This window comes from Typopeltis vanoorti, chromosome 25, assembly GCF_054136105.1.
Source record: "Typopeltis vanoorti isolate ZY-2024b chromosome 25, IOZ_Tvanoo_1.0, whole genome shotgun sequence".
Taxonomy (NCBI): domain Eukaryota; kingdom Metazoa; phylum Arthropoda; class Arachnida; order Uropygi; family Thelyphonidae; genus Typopeltis; species Typopeltis vanoorti.
Genome location: NC_143573.1, coordinates 27,756,718 through 27,777,243, shown reverse-complemented (window position 1 = coordinate 27,777,243; position 20,526 = coordinate 27,756,718). Strand labels below are relative to the sequence as shown.

General features: G+C 36.3%; 1 protein-coding gene across 1 annotated transcript in view; it reads left to right on the top strand.

The window, feature by feature from the left end:
- The window catches only part of LOC150092621 (protein lap4-like), a 737,075-nt gene that overhangs the window by 644,461 nt on the left and 72,088 nt on the right, over positions 1-20,526 (top strand). Inside the window, exons 34-35 of the mRNA XM_090414245.1 lie at positions 13,155-13,326; positions 16,508-16,640. Of these exons, the coding sequence (XP_090270371.1) occupies positions 13,155-13,326; positions 16,508-16,640 (305 nt within the window). The remainder of the gene's footprint in view (positions 1-13,154; positions 13,327-16,507; positions 16,641-20,526) is intronic.

Sequence of the window (20,526 nt, the reverse complement as noted above, 5' to 3'; positions counted from 1 at the left end):
GAACAAAGAACAGTTAATTGAGCTTTCAAGCGACAGTGGGCTTAAAATGCAGTTCTGTGATCTTGGTTTGGCTCAATTCTAGATCTCGCCTTCAGTGAGAAGTGAATTTCCTGAATTATCTGAAGAAGCACTGAAAATTGTCATGCAGTTTTCTACAACCTATCTTTGTGAGAAAGATTTTTCATCGCTCCTTCCAATAAAAACAAAATACAGAAATCGTCTCAGTGTGTGTTTGCTGATCTTCGACTGAAATTGACCAATACTGAGCCAGATATCCAGCAACTCTGCAAGGACTGAGAAGCGCAACCATCTCATTAAAAGTAAGTAGTAACATAATTATATCGTATTATTCATTTGTTTAATAAAAATGAAAACTTTGTTCAATGATAATACACTTTTAATCGTTTGCTTCCAATTTAATTATGTTTCCATATGTATTCTAAACATGCTTTTAGATTTATTATGTTATAAATGTAACAGTTTTTCCAAAATGTTGGTAATTCCTACATAGGTTTTTAAAAAAAATTACAAAAAGTCAAAACGACGTATAGGGAAATAAATTAAAACAGTATGTTTATTTTTGAAGTAAAACTTTAATTCCAACATTCTAAAATGTTATTTTTCTTGCTTTTCTGTTTGCAAAATTGTTGATGACATTGTCGAAGTCTATTTCATCACTCAGTTGCTGTTTTATAGACAGTATGGCAAGATTTCTTAAATGCCAAAAATGTGCCGCCCAGGGCAGATTCCCCCCCCCCCCCAGCTACTACACTTCTGTAACTTAATGGTCCGTAGAATTGTTTTAGGCATTTTACTGGTTCTTGGGCTTAGAAATGTTGAGAGTTGAGAAACGCTGATCTAGACCATCCTGCGGTCTACAGCATCCCTTGCTTTTACAAATGTTCATGTTTTGGACAAACAGGAAGAACCATTATTATCTGTCCAGAGGAACACTATTTCAGAAGTACACAAAAAGGTATTTCTACAATTGTACTGAAGTACTTTTCATAGTTTATAGTGACTAAGTACTTCATAATTCAATGCTGGAAACATTGACAGAAGTTCAAAAAATTGTAATATGTTACAGAAAATCAAAACGAAACTTACACAATATTTATTGTTGAAATTTAGGATTAAGTACATTTATGATAATCATTCTTATAAACTTTATTTTTCTGCAGTTAACCAACATGCTCTTAAAAAGCTTAGAGAGGTATTTCAGAAAATGATAAATATGATTTTATATGAACTAGCCAGATAATGGTGGAAATTATATGTTCTCTGTTCTGCACTTTTAGTACAAACATGAATAATATTGTAATCATTCCTGGATAAGTAGCATGGTGTTGCTTTTTGTTTGTGTGTGTGTGTGTGTGTGTGTGTGTTAAATGTCCATCTCACATCGGAGAGCATGGGTCTGTTAATAATTAACAAATAATGCAATGAAATGCAATAAATAATAAAATGAAATGATTGATGGGAGAAAAAGAAAGAAAAGAAAAAATGTCTGAACTGTACTTTTGTTTGGAGTATGAAATATTAGCTTCTTAAAATTAATGTAGAATGCTTACATCAAATGAATATGCACATTCAAAGGAGACTGCCATCCACTCATGTTTGAGTAAGATGTATATTTCTTCTTTTTTTTTATAAACTTTTATCAACTGCAGAAACTAAAGTGCATTTAATTTGCAAAAATAAATTGACAAATACAACAAGTTGCCAGAAATAACTATGTTAAATGTCCATCATGCACATTTTTGCACTGTGATGAAAACTTTGTTTCATAATGCAGATTTTGGTTTTCTGTTACTTCAGTTACTTCACCAAATGAATGGGGGGGGGGGGGGGGAAGATGGAAGCTATATGTTTTTGTGCCTCATTTCCTTTGTATGTGCATGTTTGTTTGTTAGCAAGCATTCTATATTAATTTTGAGAAACTAATATTTCATGTTTTCATGTTATGTGACACCTGGAGGTGTCACTTAATAATAATAATAATAATAACAAAGGGTGCTTAAGGGTCAAAGCTGTATAACTGAGAGGAGACCTCCACATAGCCTTTAAAGGAATGCGGAGAACCGACCAGGGCTTCTGACCTAATGTCCAATCCTCACCTTCTCGTGGTGCACCCTGTTGGGTATCTACTTTGATACTGAACGAACGAGGATGGGCTGGCAATTTGGGATTTAGCCGACCAAATTGTATTCTTATTGGTTAAACCAAAATAAAAAATGATGGTACAACATGACAAAATTTCATGCCGGCTGGGGCGTCGCCCGGTTAAACAAGGCCCCCGTTGTTTTCGCCAGGGAACCAGGGCGAACAGCGAAAAGTCAGCTACTGGAACAAATCTGAAAACAAACCCCAACTCAACATCACCAGAGTTAAAGATCGGTACTATCAACGTAAGAAGCCTGAATGGCAAAGAAATGGAGCTAGCTGAGGAATTAGATAAGTACCAGATCGACATAATAGGGGTGACTGAAACAAAAAAGACCAAAACTGGTGAGATCTTTCTGAGCAATAAATACAAAATGTTATATTCAGGCAATAACAATCAAGGAAAAGAAGGAGTAGCCATAGTATTCAACACAAAATACGAGGCTAATCTTCTTGAATGGCAGTCAGTCTCAAGTAGAGTAATGTGGGCAAATATGAGAATGGGGAACTGGACAATGAGACTTATTTGTGCCTATGGTCCCACAGAAGGTTCTACTAAGGTAGAAGTGGAGGAATTTTTTGAGGCTTTAGAAAAAGCAACTGACACAATGAAAAAGGAAAAGTTGGTCCTTGTTGGGGATCTAAATAGTAGAGTAGGAAATGATTGTGAGACATACAAAAATATTTTGGGAAAATTTGGAGAAAAGAGCAAAGCTAATAATAATGGCAAATATCTGTTGGATTTCTGCTCAGGACATGGACTGGTTATTACTAACACCATGTTCCAACATAAAAATGTGCACAAATTCACATGGAGAGAAGAGGCTAGGAATAAGAAAAGTCTCATTGACTATGTTATTGTTGATAGTGATGTTTTCTCCCTGGTGCAGGACACCAGAGTGTACAGAGGATTTGAAATTGGAAGTGATCACTATTTAGTCTTGAGCAGGATAAAATTGAGTTTCATATTGAAAAGAATAACATGTAAGAAAGTTTTAAAGCGAATAAAAGTTGAGCAGCTCTCAGATGTAAACTGTAGACTAAAATACAGAAATATTATTGAAAAGAAAATGAAAGAGTTTGAGAACAGGAATCAAACCTTGGAGATTCAGTGGCAAACTCTAAAGGAAACATTGATTGATTCTGCCAGAGAGGCATGTGGTGAGGTTGTGTGCAAAGATAAAAAAATCAGAACTCCCTGGTGGACACAGGAAGTTAAAGAGGCAGTGAAGGAAAAGAAGAAAGCATATCAAAAGTTCCTGGCAAATAAGTCAGCTTTTACTCTTACAGAATACAGAGACAAATGTAAGAAAGCTAAACAGTGTGTAAAACTAGCTAAACAAAAGTCATGGGAGGACTTTGGCAAGAATATAGAAAATAAATATCAAGAAGGTGGCAAAATATTCTGGAGGTTGTTGAAGAAGCTTAGGAATGGAGGAAAGAGTGCTGTAAAAGGAATTAGAGATGATAAAGGTGAAATGAAAACAGGAGAAAAAGATATCCTTGAAGTATGGGTGGGGGGGGGGTGGGGGGGGGGGGGGGTGGGGGGGGGGGGGGGTGGGGGGGGGGGGGGGTGGGGGGGGGGGGGGGTGGGGGGGGGGGGGGGTGGGGGGGGGGGGGGGTGGGGGGGGGGGGGGGTGGGGGGGGGGGGGGGTGGGGGGGGGGGGGGGTGGGGGGGGGGGGGGGTGGGGGGGGGGGGGGGTGGGGGGGGGGGGGGGTGGGGGGGGGGGGGGGTGGGGGGGGGGGGGGGTGGGGGGGGGGGGGGGTGGGGGGGGGGGGGGGTGGGGGGGGGGGGGGGTGGGGGGGGGGGGGGGTGGGGGGGGGGGGGGGTGGGGGGGGGGGGGGGTGGGGGGGGGGGGGGGTGGGGGGGGGGGGGGGTGGGGGGGGGGGGGGGTGGGGGGGGGGGGGGGTGGGGGGGGGGGGGGGTGGGGGGGGGGGGGGGTGGGGGGGGGGGGGGGTGGGGGGGGGGGGGGGTGGGGGGGGGGGGGGGTGGGGGGGGGGGGGGGTGGGGGGGGAAGGTTATCATGGATGCCAAGTGCATATTAAAATTGTAATACCATTGATATTACATTGAAATATATAATGGATACGAAGAGTATGAGAATGTGTATTTGATCCATAATGGCTGGTAAAGTAGTTAAATTTCTGTTCATATCAAGTTTTGTAAGATATAAAAAGTATGTACTTTTCCAATCAATTTAGGGTGTTAAGAGTGTGATCTGAGAGGCCTGCTTTACCAAAATTGCTAAATTTAATGTGTTGTGTTCTTTTTTTTTTTTTTTTATGGATTGGGATTGTACGTCCAGTTTCTCTAATATAAGGTAAAGTACAGGTGCAATAGATACAATAAACTCCAGGGTGAGCCATTGGAGGAAAGAATCCTTAGAGGAGTTGAATATGTTTTTTTTTTTAATTTTATAAGTGGTTTAAAAGTGGCATTAAGATTATAATGGTGTAGAATTCTATTTATATTTTCTGATAACCCTTTAATGTATGGGATAGCTATGGTTTACTGTAATCTATATTATGTATTTTTTTGAAGTTTTATGAAGAACTTTATTGATCGTATTTTTGCTATAGCCATTATAAATGGTTTATAAATGTATATATTTATAAATAGTTAATAATTTATAATTCTTGTTTAAGAGCTTGTTCATTAGATAAAATTGTTAATAGTTCCTTGTATGTGTGTGTGTGTATGTATATATAATATATATATATATATATATGTGTGTGTGTGTGTGTGTGTGTACTCCAGATCATAGGTGGCCTGCGGCAGGATAAAAACTATATTAAATTATATGTATTATCAATTTAGCTATTAGTTTCAGCCACAGATTTTCTGATTGACACCCTAGTTATATTCATTATTTCTGATGACAGAAACAATTTATAGTCTCAACACGGAATCAAAATTGCTTTAAAAAGATTATTCAGTTTATAAAATCTACTGCTTCTCTGTGCGAGTTGTAGATTTCTATGCGCTCCAGAGTAATGCATCATTGAAAGTCACTTGCTCTGCTCTGGTTACAGTGACCAGTTTCAGAGACTCAGTTTCAAGTATTTTATATTGTTCTCCCAGTAGCAAAATGATTTAACAAATATAGTAATTCAATACATATAACTATTGCCTTGAAAAAATGCAGCGTTTATTTTTATTTAAGTTCTGTCTAAAAGTGTGCAGCCCGTGACGCTACCACTCATCATATATTGGCCCTCGTATAGAATGAAGTTGGCCACGCCTGCTCCAGATGATGGCTTTAATGTGAAGGTCGAAATGACGAGTGATTATTTTGGTTTATATTAAACTGAAGTTTTACTCTAACACAGTAGTTTCCATATTTTTTATAATGAATTCTGATCACCATGTAACCATGAAGGAAAGGATTCTTTCTTTATTGTTATATTGCGATGAGCATTCATAGAATTATGGAGAAATTCCATATTAGAGCACTTATTTTACTTTAAACTAAAATAAAATAACACTTCACATTTTGTCAGGACAGATGCTACATCATGTCTGCTGTGGTCAACCTCTGGGAAGTAAAAAAGAGGAGACAAAATTAAATAGCAAAAGTAATAATTAGATCCTTAAATAAGTGGAACCTACATCAGTTGCAATTGGTTAGAATTTAATTCTCTGCAGTCCTGTTATTTTATTTATTTTCTTCATGGATTTTTGTGTTTGAAGATTTTTGAAGTTCTGCAGTCCTCCTGTTCATTATAAAAAAATTATAGAAACAACTACAGTGTCCTAGTAAAACTTCAGTTTAACATAAACCAAAATAATTACTCGATGTTTCAACCATGATATCTGAAGTATCCTGTTCTGTCCTGTCAGGTGTCTTCTCCCTCCAGGAGATTGACTATCATGTGTCTCCACCATGTCCTATTCTGCACCTCTCTGCTGCATTCCTCATGTGAAGTATACACATCTGAAGTAGACACATACAAAAAAACAAGCTGCTTTACAATCTATCACAGTAATTTGGTCAACCATTTGTAAATGAATCTAGAACACGTTGCTCTAGATTCATTTACTTTAAAACCTACAGTTTAGCTAGATATGCTAACAATGCTTTTGTTATCTGGCCACACGGCCACCAAACTTTAAACATCTTCCTCAGCCACTTGAACAAACAACACGAACACATACAATTTACTATTGGAATTGAAAATCAAAACTCACTTCCTTTTCTGGATACACTGGTCACACATCATCCCTCATCTATACTTCACTCTACTGCAAGCTTACATATACTGACCAACATATACATGCTAATTCTTATCACCACCCTTCACAAAAACTTGGAGTCATTAACACCCTCAAAGTTCATTAGAGCTATAGCAATTTGCTCTAATGAACAAGCTCTTTAAACAAGAATTAAAAATTATTAGCAATACATTTACAAGTAATGGCTATAGAAAAATAAAATTCTTCATAAAACTTCATCATAATCTATATTATATGCATAAAATGCATATAATATAGATTACAGTAAAACCGTAGCTATTCCATATACATTAAAGGGTTATCAGATAAAATAAATAGAATTCTACACCATTACAATCTTAATGCTACTCTTAAATCACCTATAAAATTAAGAAACTTATTCAACTCTTCTTCCCCCCTCCCATTGGCCCACTCGGGAGTATACTGTATCCATTGCATCTGTAATTTACTTTATATTGATGAAACTGGAAGCACAATTCCTATCTGTAAAAAAAAAAAAAATAAAAATAAAAAAAAAAAAAAAAAAAAAACATTCAGTTTACAATTTTGGTGAAGTAGGCCCCTCAGATCACACTCTTAATACCCTACACCAAGTTGATTGGAAAAGTACCTGTTCCTTACATCATACAAAAACCTGGTATAAACACAAATTTAAAGAAACCTGTGAAATTTGGATTGCACACATTCAATCCATTTAAGTTAGAGTTTTCCAGCAAACTCTTACTTTAGGACTCTCTAAGCAATAATTTCAGCTCTTATTGGCCACCATCTATACCACATATGGGCAACCCACGGGCCAGATCCAACCCTAATCTATTTCAGCAAAGTTTGTCTGATTCATGGTGGGAGAAAACATGGTGTGTTCTACTAACTCACATTAAGCTGATGTCATATGACTTGTGCAAAACACACTATGTTTTCTCCAACCAAGGTCTCTTTCTCACTTTGACTTGCAGCGTGTGTGAACGTGTTACAACATGTCAGTTCAGTACTTGCGTTGGTATTGTGCTTTGTTCAGTGCCTGCATTGATGTTATGTTCTGTTTGATGCCTGCATTGATGTTGTGTTTTGTTCACTGCCTGCGGTGTAGAAGACAGTTTTGTTTGACAGCTCTGAATATCGCTTATAAATTTGGGACAATGTCAGGGGTTATTGCAAAAAAAAGAAAAGTAGATGCAGAGAATCGTCAATTACAAGACAACCAACTGGACGGAGGATTATTATTTTATTCTGAATAAAGGTTTGCCTGTATGTTTGCTGTGCAATGAATCTGTATCCGTCAACAAAGAATACAACTTGAAGAGACACTTTACTTTGAGACATGCAGATCACCCAAAAATTGATGGACAACTACGAAAAGATGAAATACAGAAGTTGAAGAAGAACTTGGATACCCAGCAGCAAATGTTCAACAAGTAAAGAACGCAGCACCACAGCATTGTCAAAGCCAGCTTTGTGGTAAGTGAAAAAATCGCTACGCATTCTAAGTCATTTGGTGAAGGAGAATTTATCAAAGAATGTCTGCTGGATGTTGCAAGTATATGTCCTGAAAAGAAAAAAGACTTTGAGAATATTCGTTTGTCGAGACTTACTGTTGTCCGACAGATAGAAATTATGGCTGATGATATCAAAAAAAGTTTAAAAGAGAAGATTGCTAGATTGGAAGCATTTTCAATTGCTTTGGATGACAGCACCAATGCCTCCGATACAGCACAACTAGCAATATTTATTCGAGGAGTTAATGCCATTTCAACATCACAGAAGAATTATTGGCGCTTCGGCCGTTAAAAGGAACAACTGCTGGTGAAGATATATTTAAAACAGTCAACACAGTTTTCAAGAGATTTGAGTTTAAATGGAGTTCACTATCTGGCATATGCACTGATGGAGCCCCTGCAATGGTTGGTGCACAGAAGGAATTTATTGGAATAGTTCATGAAAGAGCAATAGAACTACAGATCCATCTGGAAAATTCAACAAATTTTCACTGCATTATCCACCAACAAAATCTGTGTGCAAAATCGATTAAATTCACAAATGTTATGGAAGTTGTAGTAGCCAGTATTAACTTTATTAAGTCATGCACTTAATCACCAGCAATTTAAGGAGTATTTGGCAGACCTATTTTCGGATTATGAAGATGTGTCTTATTATTGTGAAGTGAGATGGTTGAGTAAAGGTAAAATGTTAAAACGATATTATGATCTGAGACAAGACATTGCAGATTTTATGGACATAAAAGGAAACACAATTAACCAAGTAAAAGATGATGAGTGGGTGTATGATTTAGCATTCCTTGTAGATAGATGTCACCAGATACCTAAACGAACTGAATCTTAAATTGCAAAAACAAGGACAATTGGTTCATGAACTGCATGGACATGTTAAAGCTTTTTGTAATAAACTAAGATTGTTGGAAAGTCAGATAAGAGCTAAAAATTGTTATAATTTTCCTACTCTAGCAACTCATAAAAATATCCCTTATAATTGTTATGGAGATGAACTGAAGGCACTAATAGAGCAATTTGATACAAGGTTCGCCAACTTCAAAAACAAAGATGCCACATTTGCTCATCCGATGGATGCTGATGTAAATAATGTGCCAGAAAACTTACAGATGGAACTTATTGAGCTTCAGGTGACAGATTTAGTGCTAAAATCACAATTTAACAACATTGCTTTGGCGCATTTTTATAAATTTTATTTGGTGGAAGAAAAATATACAAATTTACGTGCCTTTTCAAGGAAAATCATTTGTGTTTTCGGCAGCACATATATGTGTGAACAGTTTTTTTCGTGGATGAAATACTATAAATCAAAAATTCTGACAAAAATGACGGACGAAAACCTCGAAAATTCTATGCGATTATCCTTAAGTAATATTAACATCAATATCGATAGTCTCATAGTTGAAGTACAAGGCCAAACTTCACATTAAATTGTTATGTCGTTCATTATATTATAAAAATAAATGAAATATGAAGTAGCAACTTCTTTTAATTCATTTAATATTAATTTATTTTATTTAATAATTTGGTCAGGCCCTTGACTCGGAGACAGAATCATAATTTGGCCCCCGAACTAGGAAAGGTGGCCCATGCCTGATCTATACAGTTCACCAAATTACTGTGATATCTTACTTTAGCATTCCATATAAATTGTAACATAGCTTGTTTCTTTGTATTATATGTGTATACTCGATACTTAATGACCTTGATATCAAGGTCGAAACATTGAGTGATTATTTTGGTTTATATTAAACTGTAGTTTTACTATAACATGATAGCTGTTTCCATAATTTTTAATAATGAATGCTTATCACCGTGTAACCATGAAGGAAAGTGCTATTCTTTTATTGCCCTATCTCTAGAGCCTATTTCGGTTGCAGATGGATCTTCAAAACCCTTGTAATTGTTAAGTTGTTATTCTTGTTGAGAATCGAATCATTTAGCATCTCACATGTTTCTCTACATTTTCTTTTATACAAAGTTTTAGTATGACACGAAGAATGGATACTTTTCCAGTGACTTCTGTTGGCACATTTGATTGGCACACATGCATATTCAGAAATGCTGATTTCCTATTATAATTAAATAATTTAATGTGTCATTTGTGTTATTATTTTGGAGATGAAAGAGATTTTTAGAGGAGTTGAGTGAGTTTTTTAATTTTATGGGTGATTTGAATGTAGCTTGAATGTTGTATTTTTGGTGGTCTGTTTCCTCAATATAAAGTGTTGCTATGGAAATAAATACAAAGAAGCCTATAATATGCTAATCCATCATCCTATTCTCAACAAGAATAATGGTGTAACAATTCCAAGGATTTGGTAGCTCCATCTGCACCCCATTATATTTAGGAATATGACAACAGAAGAACAGGACTATAGAACTCCAAAGATCTTCAAACTCAACAGACCAGGAGAATAGAAATGTATAGACTGATATGTAATCAGTATTTTTAACTTGGGTATAGTTATGTTAAAGATACCAAGCAATTTTTAATCTGGTTTTACTCCATTTTTCCCAAGTAAGCAAACAGACAAAATGTCAAGTTTGCGCCTGCAATTTGGTATTTCTAGCCTGGCTCCCACTGATGAGACCTCAATAAAGGTCGAAACCGGTCTGGGTAGTGGCCCCTTGCCTTTAATACAAAACATCATACATCCCCTTCTTGGAGATGTGTTTTGGCATTAAGGGTAAATATTAAGATTAGTGATCAGAGCTTGCTCCACCTTTACCACGAGTTGCCTTGGTCTTGGACTACCTGTAGGATCAGCTAGTCTTGCATAAATTGCAGGCGCAAACTTGACATTTTGTCTGTTTGCTTACTTGGGAAAAATGGAGTAAAACCAAGTTAAAAATTGCTTGGTATCTTTAACATGATATGTAATCATTGGTCAAAGGGCACTAAATAACTGAAATATAATGGGACTGTAGTTAAACCCTAACTAGTAGTAACTGATGCAGTCACACTTATTTAAGTATTTAATACTTTAATCATTTAATTTTTTCTCTTTTTCTTTTTGACTTTTATTGTGGTAACTTGACAAATTGGACTGTAAGCCTTGATAATTAATTAAACTTAATACAGATTTTTTTACTCATGTAATTTTGTTATTGACATAGAATTTTTGCCCCAGTGTCAAGGGCATCTTCAGTATGACTTCAGTATTACAAATTAAACAACTAGAACAGAAACTGGAAGATTCAACAATGAAAACATGTGAACTACACATGCATGATATAGAGTGACATGGTGTAAATACATTAAGGTCCTAATAAAATAACTTTAACAAAGAGATCATTAATTAGTTATTAATTTTTTTTTTCTCTACTGTATCCATATTTGTTTTTAGCTGATTTAGTGAAACTCAGTAAGGTCACCACTGTCCTCTGCTCTCATGATGGAGGTTTAATGTATTATTCATTCTTTTGATAATACAGCCACATTTAGTTCATCTGTTAGGATTCTTGCAACCATCATTATCCTCTTATATCAGCACACTGTTTTTGGATACCAAACTGCTGTTAGATGGTTTTTTTTTTTTTTTCCTTATTGTTGGCCAATTCTTGGTGCACCTTATGAACATCCTAACGCGTTGCTATTTTCCATTTTTCCATGATACTCGCACCAACATGTGCACCGACTGTCATGCTATACACAAAAATACTTAGGTTGTATGTTGGGCCCATTACCATACTGAAAACTACATGCAATTTCTTATTTATTATTAAAACACTTAAGGAATTAAACAACGTAGTTAAGGATATAAATTAAATTAAACTTTAATAAATATTTTCCGGTATTTCGGCAACGTCACGTTGCCATCTTCTAAAGGAACTTACAAAAAAAGTTACGTGCACGTAGGCACCACAACACAGAAACTGGGAATGAAGAGATGAAGCTATTGTTCTCCTAACAGTCCTGATGGTGCCCTCTAGCTGGCTAAGTAGGTGTTCTTGGCCGTTGGGCTGAAGGTCTGCTGATGTAGGCCTCCCAAATTTGGGGCAGTCGCATACAACCAAATTTGTTGAGGTTTGGAGAATTTCTTAGGGCTGAGGCTGATTCCATAAAGAGTCTTTCAAATTTGTATTTGCTACGGTGTATCACTGTAGCTTTCTTCCACCGTATTCTGTGGCGTGTATCCAGAGCATGGTCCGCAAGCCCAGAATGACTGTATTTGTGAAAACGGATGTAGTCCTTGTGTTCCAAAATTCTGATATTCGCTGTCCTGCCTGTTTGGCCAAAGTAAGACAGTTTATAACTGCAAGTGACCTGGTAAACACCAGGTAGGTCTAGGGGAAGTGGTTGGTCTTTAGTGGAGTGGATAAGGGATGCCAATTTTCTGTAAGGTTTGTAACTGGAGGTCAGGTCATGTTTTTCCCCTAGACCTACCTGGTGTTTACCAGGTCCCTTGCAGTTGTAAACTGTCTTACTTTGGCCAAACAGGCAGGACAGCGAATATCAGAATTTCGGAACACAAGGACTACATCCGTTTTCACAAATACAGTCATTCTGGGCTTGCGGACCATGCTCTGGATACATGCTACAGAATACGGTGGAAGAAAGCTACAGTGATACACCGTAGCAAATACAAATTTGAAAGACTCTTTATGGAATCAGCCTCAGCCCTAAGAAATTCTCCAAACCTCAACAAATTTGGTTGTATGCGACTGCCCCAAATTTGGGAGGCCTACATCAGCAGACCTTCAGCCCAACGGCCAAGAACACCTACTTAGCCTGCTAGAGGGCACCATCAGGACTGTTAGGAGAACAATAGCTTCATCTCTTCATTCCCAGTTTCTGTGTTGTAGTGCCTACGTGCACGTAACTTTTTTTGTAAGTTCCTTTAGAAGATGGCAATGTGACGTTGCCGAAATATCGGAAAATATTTATTAAAGTTTAATTTATATCCTTAACTACGTTGTTCAATTCCTTAAGTGTTTTAATAATGCATAACCAACATATAAGCCTGTCTACGAGAATCTACATGCAATTTCGACATGCAAGCAGATAGAAATTGATATATATATATATATATATATATATATATATCGATGCCTGCTTTTATATATATATATATATATATATATATAACCTAGATTTCATTTTTGCCCTCTAACTAAAAGCTCTTGTTTTTTTTGACTTGGTAATGTTTTAATAATTTTAGCAATACTGTATTAAGTTTTGTACTATTTAGCTATTCACATACTTGAAATTTACATACTAACTTTTCTTAATTTCTATTCAACAGTCTGAAAATATGGATAAAGCAATCATTGAACCAGAACATTTAACATTCAGTGAGAAGATGAGACGATTTGAACAAGTTATTCAGCAGTCCACATTGCCAGCTCCATCTGCAGATGCTAAACACTTCAGTTTTCTCTCAGACATTGAACTTGAGAGAATGAATGAAGAGGAAAGTATGTAATTTTCTTATATCCTATTTCCTTTTTAAATGCTAATATTCTAAACTCAACAGAGTAATGCATTTCATTATTAACATTCGGTGAAATGTTTATCTCATGCATATGTTTTTACATCATTTGAACAGTGAAAGTTTTATAACTGTGCCAAGAATAATGTCCAGATATAAGTGCATTATTTTGTATTACATGGGAGCCTCCATAGCTCAATCAGTATAGAGGAGGCCCTTTGGTCAGAAAGACCTGGGTTTGATTCCCATCCATGATATGGTCTCTTTTTTAGTTGAAAGAGACCATTATGTGGTCTCTTTCAACTAAAGGTGAGTTAGCTGGTCTCATATGGAAATAGAGGGATTTTTCACCCAGAAACTTGGGGTTTTCGTCCTTCAGAACAGGCAAACTGGCCCTGTGAACACACACATCTACACACATAAATACATTTCTCCCAACTTCAGGCTCAATGACAGGCCGGTTGGGGGTCGCTTAAAGTCACATTATATTAATGGCAGATCCTGCATTAAGCAGGATAGCACAGGGAGGAAGAAAATTTTGTGTTACCTGGGATTAACTGTTGGAAGTTTTTTTTTTGACCTCAGTAAAGGTCGAAATCGGTCTGGATAGTGGCCCTTCCCTTAATGCATAACGTTATACGTGTCTGCAAGGAGATGTGCTTTGCATTATGGGAGATACTAAGACAAGGAGTGATGAGAGCTTGGTCCGCCTTTACCATGAGTTGCCTCAGTCCTGAAGACACTTCAGGCACAAACTTTGTTTGCTTACACTTGGATAAAGGATTAAACTAAATTTATTATATTACTGGGATTAATTGTTTATTAATAACCATTAAAATTAGTCCTTAATGAATAAGTTCGTTGATTATGTGTAAGATGGCATTTTATGTAAGTTGTCAATCCAAAAACCTAATCATACAGTAAATTTACTAGACACTGAGTGATTTTTATGTACATTTGAAATGTATACTAAGTCTTTGGACTCTCAGGAAGAATAATATTAGGATTCATAACAAGTGTAACAATCAGATGGAGGAAATTTGGTCATTGTCCTAATGATTAGTTTTTTTGGAAAATTCAGAAAGAGCAAAATTAAGTATGTGGAAGATGAAATTGAGCAATCGAGGAAGCTGTTAACAGATGAAAGAAGAAAAGAGAAAAACTGGCACCGTCAAAGGAAGAAAAAATAGCATTGTATAATGATTTCATAGTCAGAGGTATAGTGAACGATAAGGTATATAAGATGTGATTTCTAACCAATACAGTGAGGAGAATAACTTGCTTTGAGTGAAAGGCATGACAAATATCAGAGTTGGTGGTGATCATTGATATGAATGACTGAGAAAGTGATGGAGAGAGTTGAAAGAGGAAATTGTTGTAATAGGTCAGGAGTACTAGTGTAGTTGAGAGGTTAAGATAGACAGTTACCTTATACAAAGTAATCTCACTATATGGTGTGAATGGCATTGAGGATTAGAGCATAGGTAGAAGACATTAATTAGAATGAGAGCAGCAGTTCAGGTTAGTGGTTAGAATAATCTAGCGTTGTTAGTGCACTTTGAGTTTATCTATATGACAAACTGCCAAATGGATAAACTAGCCTGGATATTATCTTCCAGGTAGCATAGTACAATGAGAAAATTAGTATTAATGTATTGTGAACAATACAATTCACCAAGAGTGATCATATTATTAGGATACACAGTAATTTGAGGAAAATCAAGATTTATGAAGAGTAAACCAGAAGATCTGAATGATTTTTATATTCTTGAAGTGATAAACATGACATATAATTTAATGAGACAGATTCGAAATGTAGAACCCAGTGAACTTCCAACTTCTCCTCTTCCTAGAAGAAACATAACATGCATGTGAACACAGTAGAGAGATTATTTAATTAATATGATACAATTATTTCAGATTAAGTCTTGTAAACTCATCAGTGTAACCGAACAGAAATGCTAAATTTTGATTAATTTCTGTTATACTGATGGTTTAAGAAACTTGAACCAAAATATTTGTATCATTAATTACAGTTAATTAAATATCTCTTCACTGTATTCATGTGTATGTTATGTTTCTTCTATGGATTTAACATATTTACTTCTTCATTAGTAATTTTCTTCTTCCTGTTTTAATCATTCTTAAACAGCTTTATGAAGGCTGAATCTTTAGCATCACACTATAACTTTAGCCTTTTAACAAAAGCATCAATAGGTTTCTTCTTACCCTTTAACCCTTACTTACACATAGCACTAATTTGCTATGGGTACTGTATCCTCTCGTGTTGGATTGATATATGAAAAAGGAAAAAAAAAAATTTTTTTTAAATTGCTATTGGTGGTGGGAGTCATGGTTGCCATTAGATTCCTAAAGTAGACAAACTTTAAGAAAAAAAAAGAAGATATGAAATGATGAGATAACAAAATATGTCAGTTGCATTGGAAGTATATACTATAAGCCATCGGTGGTGCATGCTGGGCCGTTCAGGGGTACATGAAAAATAATCAGTAATGGCAGAAAACAAGTAAAGTAAACAATTTTACATTAAGATAGGCACTGAACAAAAGTGTCAGTATTTAAAAACAGCTATTTTAAAAACAAGGGGTACAATTTATAGAAATGGGTTTAAAAGAGGTACACAAGTGGAAAAAGATTGGGAACCACTGCTATAAGCTATCATGTGTAATCCAAAAAATTTATTATTCCTAAAAATAAATTATAAAAACTTACTTAACTTATATGTGTATAAATTGAAAATTTGAGTGTAAAGATTTGAGATTCTTGTTTTGCAGATTCTAGTGGTTGTTTTGGTGATTCTCAATTAGTAAAAGAAAGAGAGAGAATGTGATCTGGGCTGTCTATCTTATTTCCCATATACTACACCTCCTTCGTAACCAGTTATCAGTAGTACATAGTAGTATTTCAAATTAGAAGTTGTGTGGGATGCATAATTTATATCCTTAATCATTATTTACAAAAGAAAGTTAGATGTACAATTGAATTATTTCATTGGTATTCCTCACAGTTTCAACATTTCTTAGTTACTGGCAAAATTTTGTAATATAACATTTATGCTGATTTCTTTGTGTGTGGATGGGTGGGTATGTAGCTTTAATTATATTTTGAGTAAACTACAATTTTTATTTTATTTTGACTTCTTTTAGGCAAAAAATTGTTACTAACCAAACACCAACTTCAGTCTTGTAAAAGCGATGATGGAGAAACTATTATTTATGATAACAATAGTAATGGTATCCTGACCAACCATACTGCAGAACAAAAATCTCAAGATATCAGGTAGATATTCTGTATTACTTATGAAATTTCAGCATTCTTCAATAAATTAATATTGGTTATAATTACTAGTTGATCTATGTATGTATAATATACATACATTAAATTTTTCATTATTTGAATAGCAAAAATGCCAGTTGTATTAACTGATATCACCATTGATGCATGATTACTTGTTTTTTGTTCCTCTTCCTCTGCCACTAAATTTCAATAGTTTCATTCCACTCTGCATTCTAGTTAATTTCATAGTTAAATAATAAGTTATATACTGAGTTAGCTTTGTATTAGGAATACCCACCTAATAATGCATTAGTCCACCTCTCTGTGCTATCATGGCTCTCAGATGCCTAGAAAAACAGATTCCACAAGGTACCTAACATCCTCCATGCATAACTCAACCCATGTCCACTACAGCAACTCCATCAGTTCACGCTCATTCCATGGAGGAGAATCAGCAGTTCTCGCACCCCGTTCTAGCATATCCCACACACATTAAATTGGATTGCATTCAGGGAAGTTTGGGGGCCAAGGTAATGTGGCAAATTCATTGTCATGTTCCTCCAACCACTCAGCAGTTGTGTGAAACTGATGACAAATGTGAATTGTCCTGTTGAAAGATGGCACTGTGGTCGGGGTAGATCTCCTAAAGATATGGATGGAGATGGCCTGCTAACAGGTCCCTGTAGCATTTACCATTCAGTGTTTGTGAAATGAAAACCAACAAACCTGTAGTGTGCCAGGAAAAAAACTCCCTAGACCATAACACCACATTCACTAGCCTGTTAAACCCCAACTGTTCAATCAGAGGATAGGCCTTCATGATGTTTATGCCAAATGCAAACCCACTCATCAGCATGGTGCAGCAGGAAACGACTTATCACTCCAGATGACCTTCTTCCATCTGTCAAAGGTCCATTGGCAATGTTCAGTGGCCTATTTGAGGCATTGTTTGCGATATCTGGCCATCATCATCATCATGGGTATTCTTGTTGATCTCTTCAGCTGTGGAACACCAGACGAAGCAAGGTACGGCACATGGTGCATGTGGAAATAGGTCGAACTATCCCGCTGTTGCACTAGTGGGCGAGCTGTGTGACTGTTGCATGTCAGTGCTGAGATACCAGTTGTGAAACCCGACGCTCACCTCTAGGATCTACGACACATGGTTGACCAATGTGAGCCCTTCTGCTGGATGTCTGATCTGTTCATGGTTAATCCACTCCTGGTACGCCCTTGATGTCCGCATGGTTAGCCTAGTGGCTGTGTGCTTCGCAACTATATGCCTGGGGAAGGAATGTCCTAGGTTCGATTCCTGTCGGTGATGTGAGGAGCTGAAGGATCTTCCTCAGCCATAGCCAAGTGAGCTGGTCTTGGCCATGGACTGCAGGGTTTTTGCCTCCCGCATAGCAGGCAAACAAATCTTAACAACACAACACTTCACAGACAATTACACATGTTGAGCATGGGGGTAACGATCCCACCTTGTAGTGAGTTATAAAACCCAAAAATGGGAGGCGAAAGCCCTACATGGGGCTGTAGTGCCAAAGAAGAAGAAGATACACCCTTGATACAGTAGTGCGGAAACATCCAACAAGTGCAGCTGCCTCCAGGCCCCAACTATCTGCCCGTGGTCAAATTAGCTTATATCACCATGTTTTCCCATTATGAGCAAATGTTTACTGATTACATACAAAGTATAGGTGTGCTCATTTATAGAAGCTGCACATGACACTGATATGTGTCATGTGGTACTTCATTATTGTGCCAAATATGTAAATTAGAGTGGGGGTGTTCCTAATGCAAAGCCTAACTAAGATGTAAATACACTTAGTAGATGCTGTTGATTGCAAGTTGTTTACGATTACTATGAAATATGATTTTTATTTTTACATTACTGAAACTGAGTTTTACTCTCTTTCAAAGTCTGTTATGAGCAAAGCTATCAATAATGGTAAATGTTTGCCAGATTTCAGTTGAAGACATGGACTAGTTATTACTAGTACCATGTTCCAGCATAAAGATATGCACAAATCCATATGGAGGAAAAACAAAAGAAATAAGGGTTATTGGCTATGCTATTGTTGATGGTGATATTCTCATGCTAGTTCAGGATGCTTGAGTATACAGAAGATTTGAAATAAGAAATGATTACCATTTATTTTTGTGCACCGAACACTCTTTGAATGGTAGATATCAGGAAATTGAATTGATTGATTGTGTTTGTTTCATTTTTACCTTGCACAAAACTGTGTCAGAAGAATTAAATGTGGTCAACATAAAGGGATATCAAAAGCAAAGAAAATTGAAGTGAAGACAGAAGAACTAGAGAAGTACGAATTGGATATAAGTGGCGTTCCTGAAATAAAGAATAAAACAAAGTGAGATCCTGTTAAATAATAAGTGTAGGATGTTATATTCAGGCAATAGTGATCAGTGAAAGGAAGGAGTAGCACGTTATCTTTGTGTTTCAATATGAAACACAAAGATAAAACTTTTGGATTAGGAAGGCAGCTTCAATACTAGAGTTGTGTGATCAAATTCTGAAATGGAGAATTGGACAATGAAACTTATTTGTGACTATGGTCCTACAGACAGTTCAACTTAGGAAGAAGTGGAGAAAGTTTTTAAACTATTAGAGAAAGTAGCTGGCATAAAAAAAAAAATTAAAAACTGGTCCTCATTGGAGGTCTAATCAGCAGGAAAGGAAATTTTTAAATAAAGAGGTAACATTTAAAGCTCACCATGATATTATTATTATTGTTTAAAACTAAATTTTGGATTAAAGATTTGAAATAGATGAAATTTTTTATATAAGATGAAGTGCAGCCCGTAAGCGGAATTAAAGATTTAGCTAATTTCAAAGAGGAGTCATTAGCATCTACTATAGGACAGAGAGGGTAATAACTGCTCTATGAATTTTGTGTAATCCATATAATTGACAAGGAGGTGGGGGTGAGTTGTTAAACAACTCAAACCTAAAAAGTTGGAGTTTTTAACAATTGAAGTTGTTAGGAAGCCAGGTGTGACATTTTTAGATGCTTTGTTAATGATTTTTTCTGAGAATTGGATGATTATTATCTAGTGGTTTATAACTAGTACAATCTCTTAGTAGAACATTCATTTTTCTGGTGTTGAGGACAACTACGCATTACTTTTGTCAGCTGTAATAAGGATTATGTTGTTATCTTTGTGGAATTATAAGAGTTGGTTGTTGGAGAGATTTCTTTTAGGCAGCAACACTTGTGAAAGAATGTTAGCCATTCCGAGCCTGATGTTGTTGGCAATATTAGGAGACAATTTAAGGACACTGTGATCTATGTATGTTGCATTCTATATCCCAACTGTACTCTCTACATACATTCCATAAATTCCAGTTTAATATAGAAAAATAAAATAACAATGGCCTGTCTTTTCTAGATACTCTAATTGCATATCTGCCCAGTGCCACCCTTTCTTTCTCAGTTTACAGAAAACCCACCCACATGGGTAGATACAGTACACAAACTTTCCCATCATCCCTCTCCCCACTTTTAATAATATGGTGTCATAAAAAATATAAAAAATTGTTATCAGAGACTCTTATCCCTGTTCTATCCAGGCTTCCCTTGCAACTAAACTATCCTTTATTCACTAGACCTTTCTGCCCAATGGTTCCAATGCCAAAAAGATAGACAAATTGGCTATTCCTCCCATCTGCTCACATCCCTCTTAGCTCACAGACTACAATGATGTTATTACTATTCCTTGTATCTGGGATACCTCATAAAAAAATAGTTAAAGCTTTAAAGAAATATTTCTGCACTACTTTCAAACATCATGAAGCTAACCTCACCTCTCCTGAGGATCGTCTTTCTCCCTTCTGTTCTAGGTGTTTACAAGATTTCTTGTT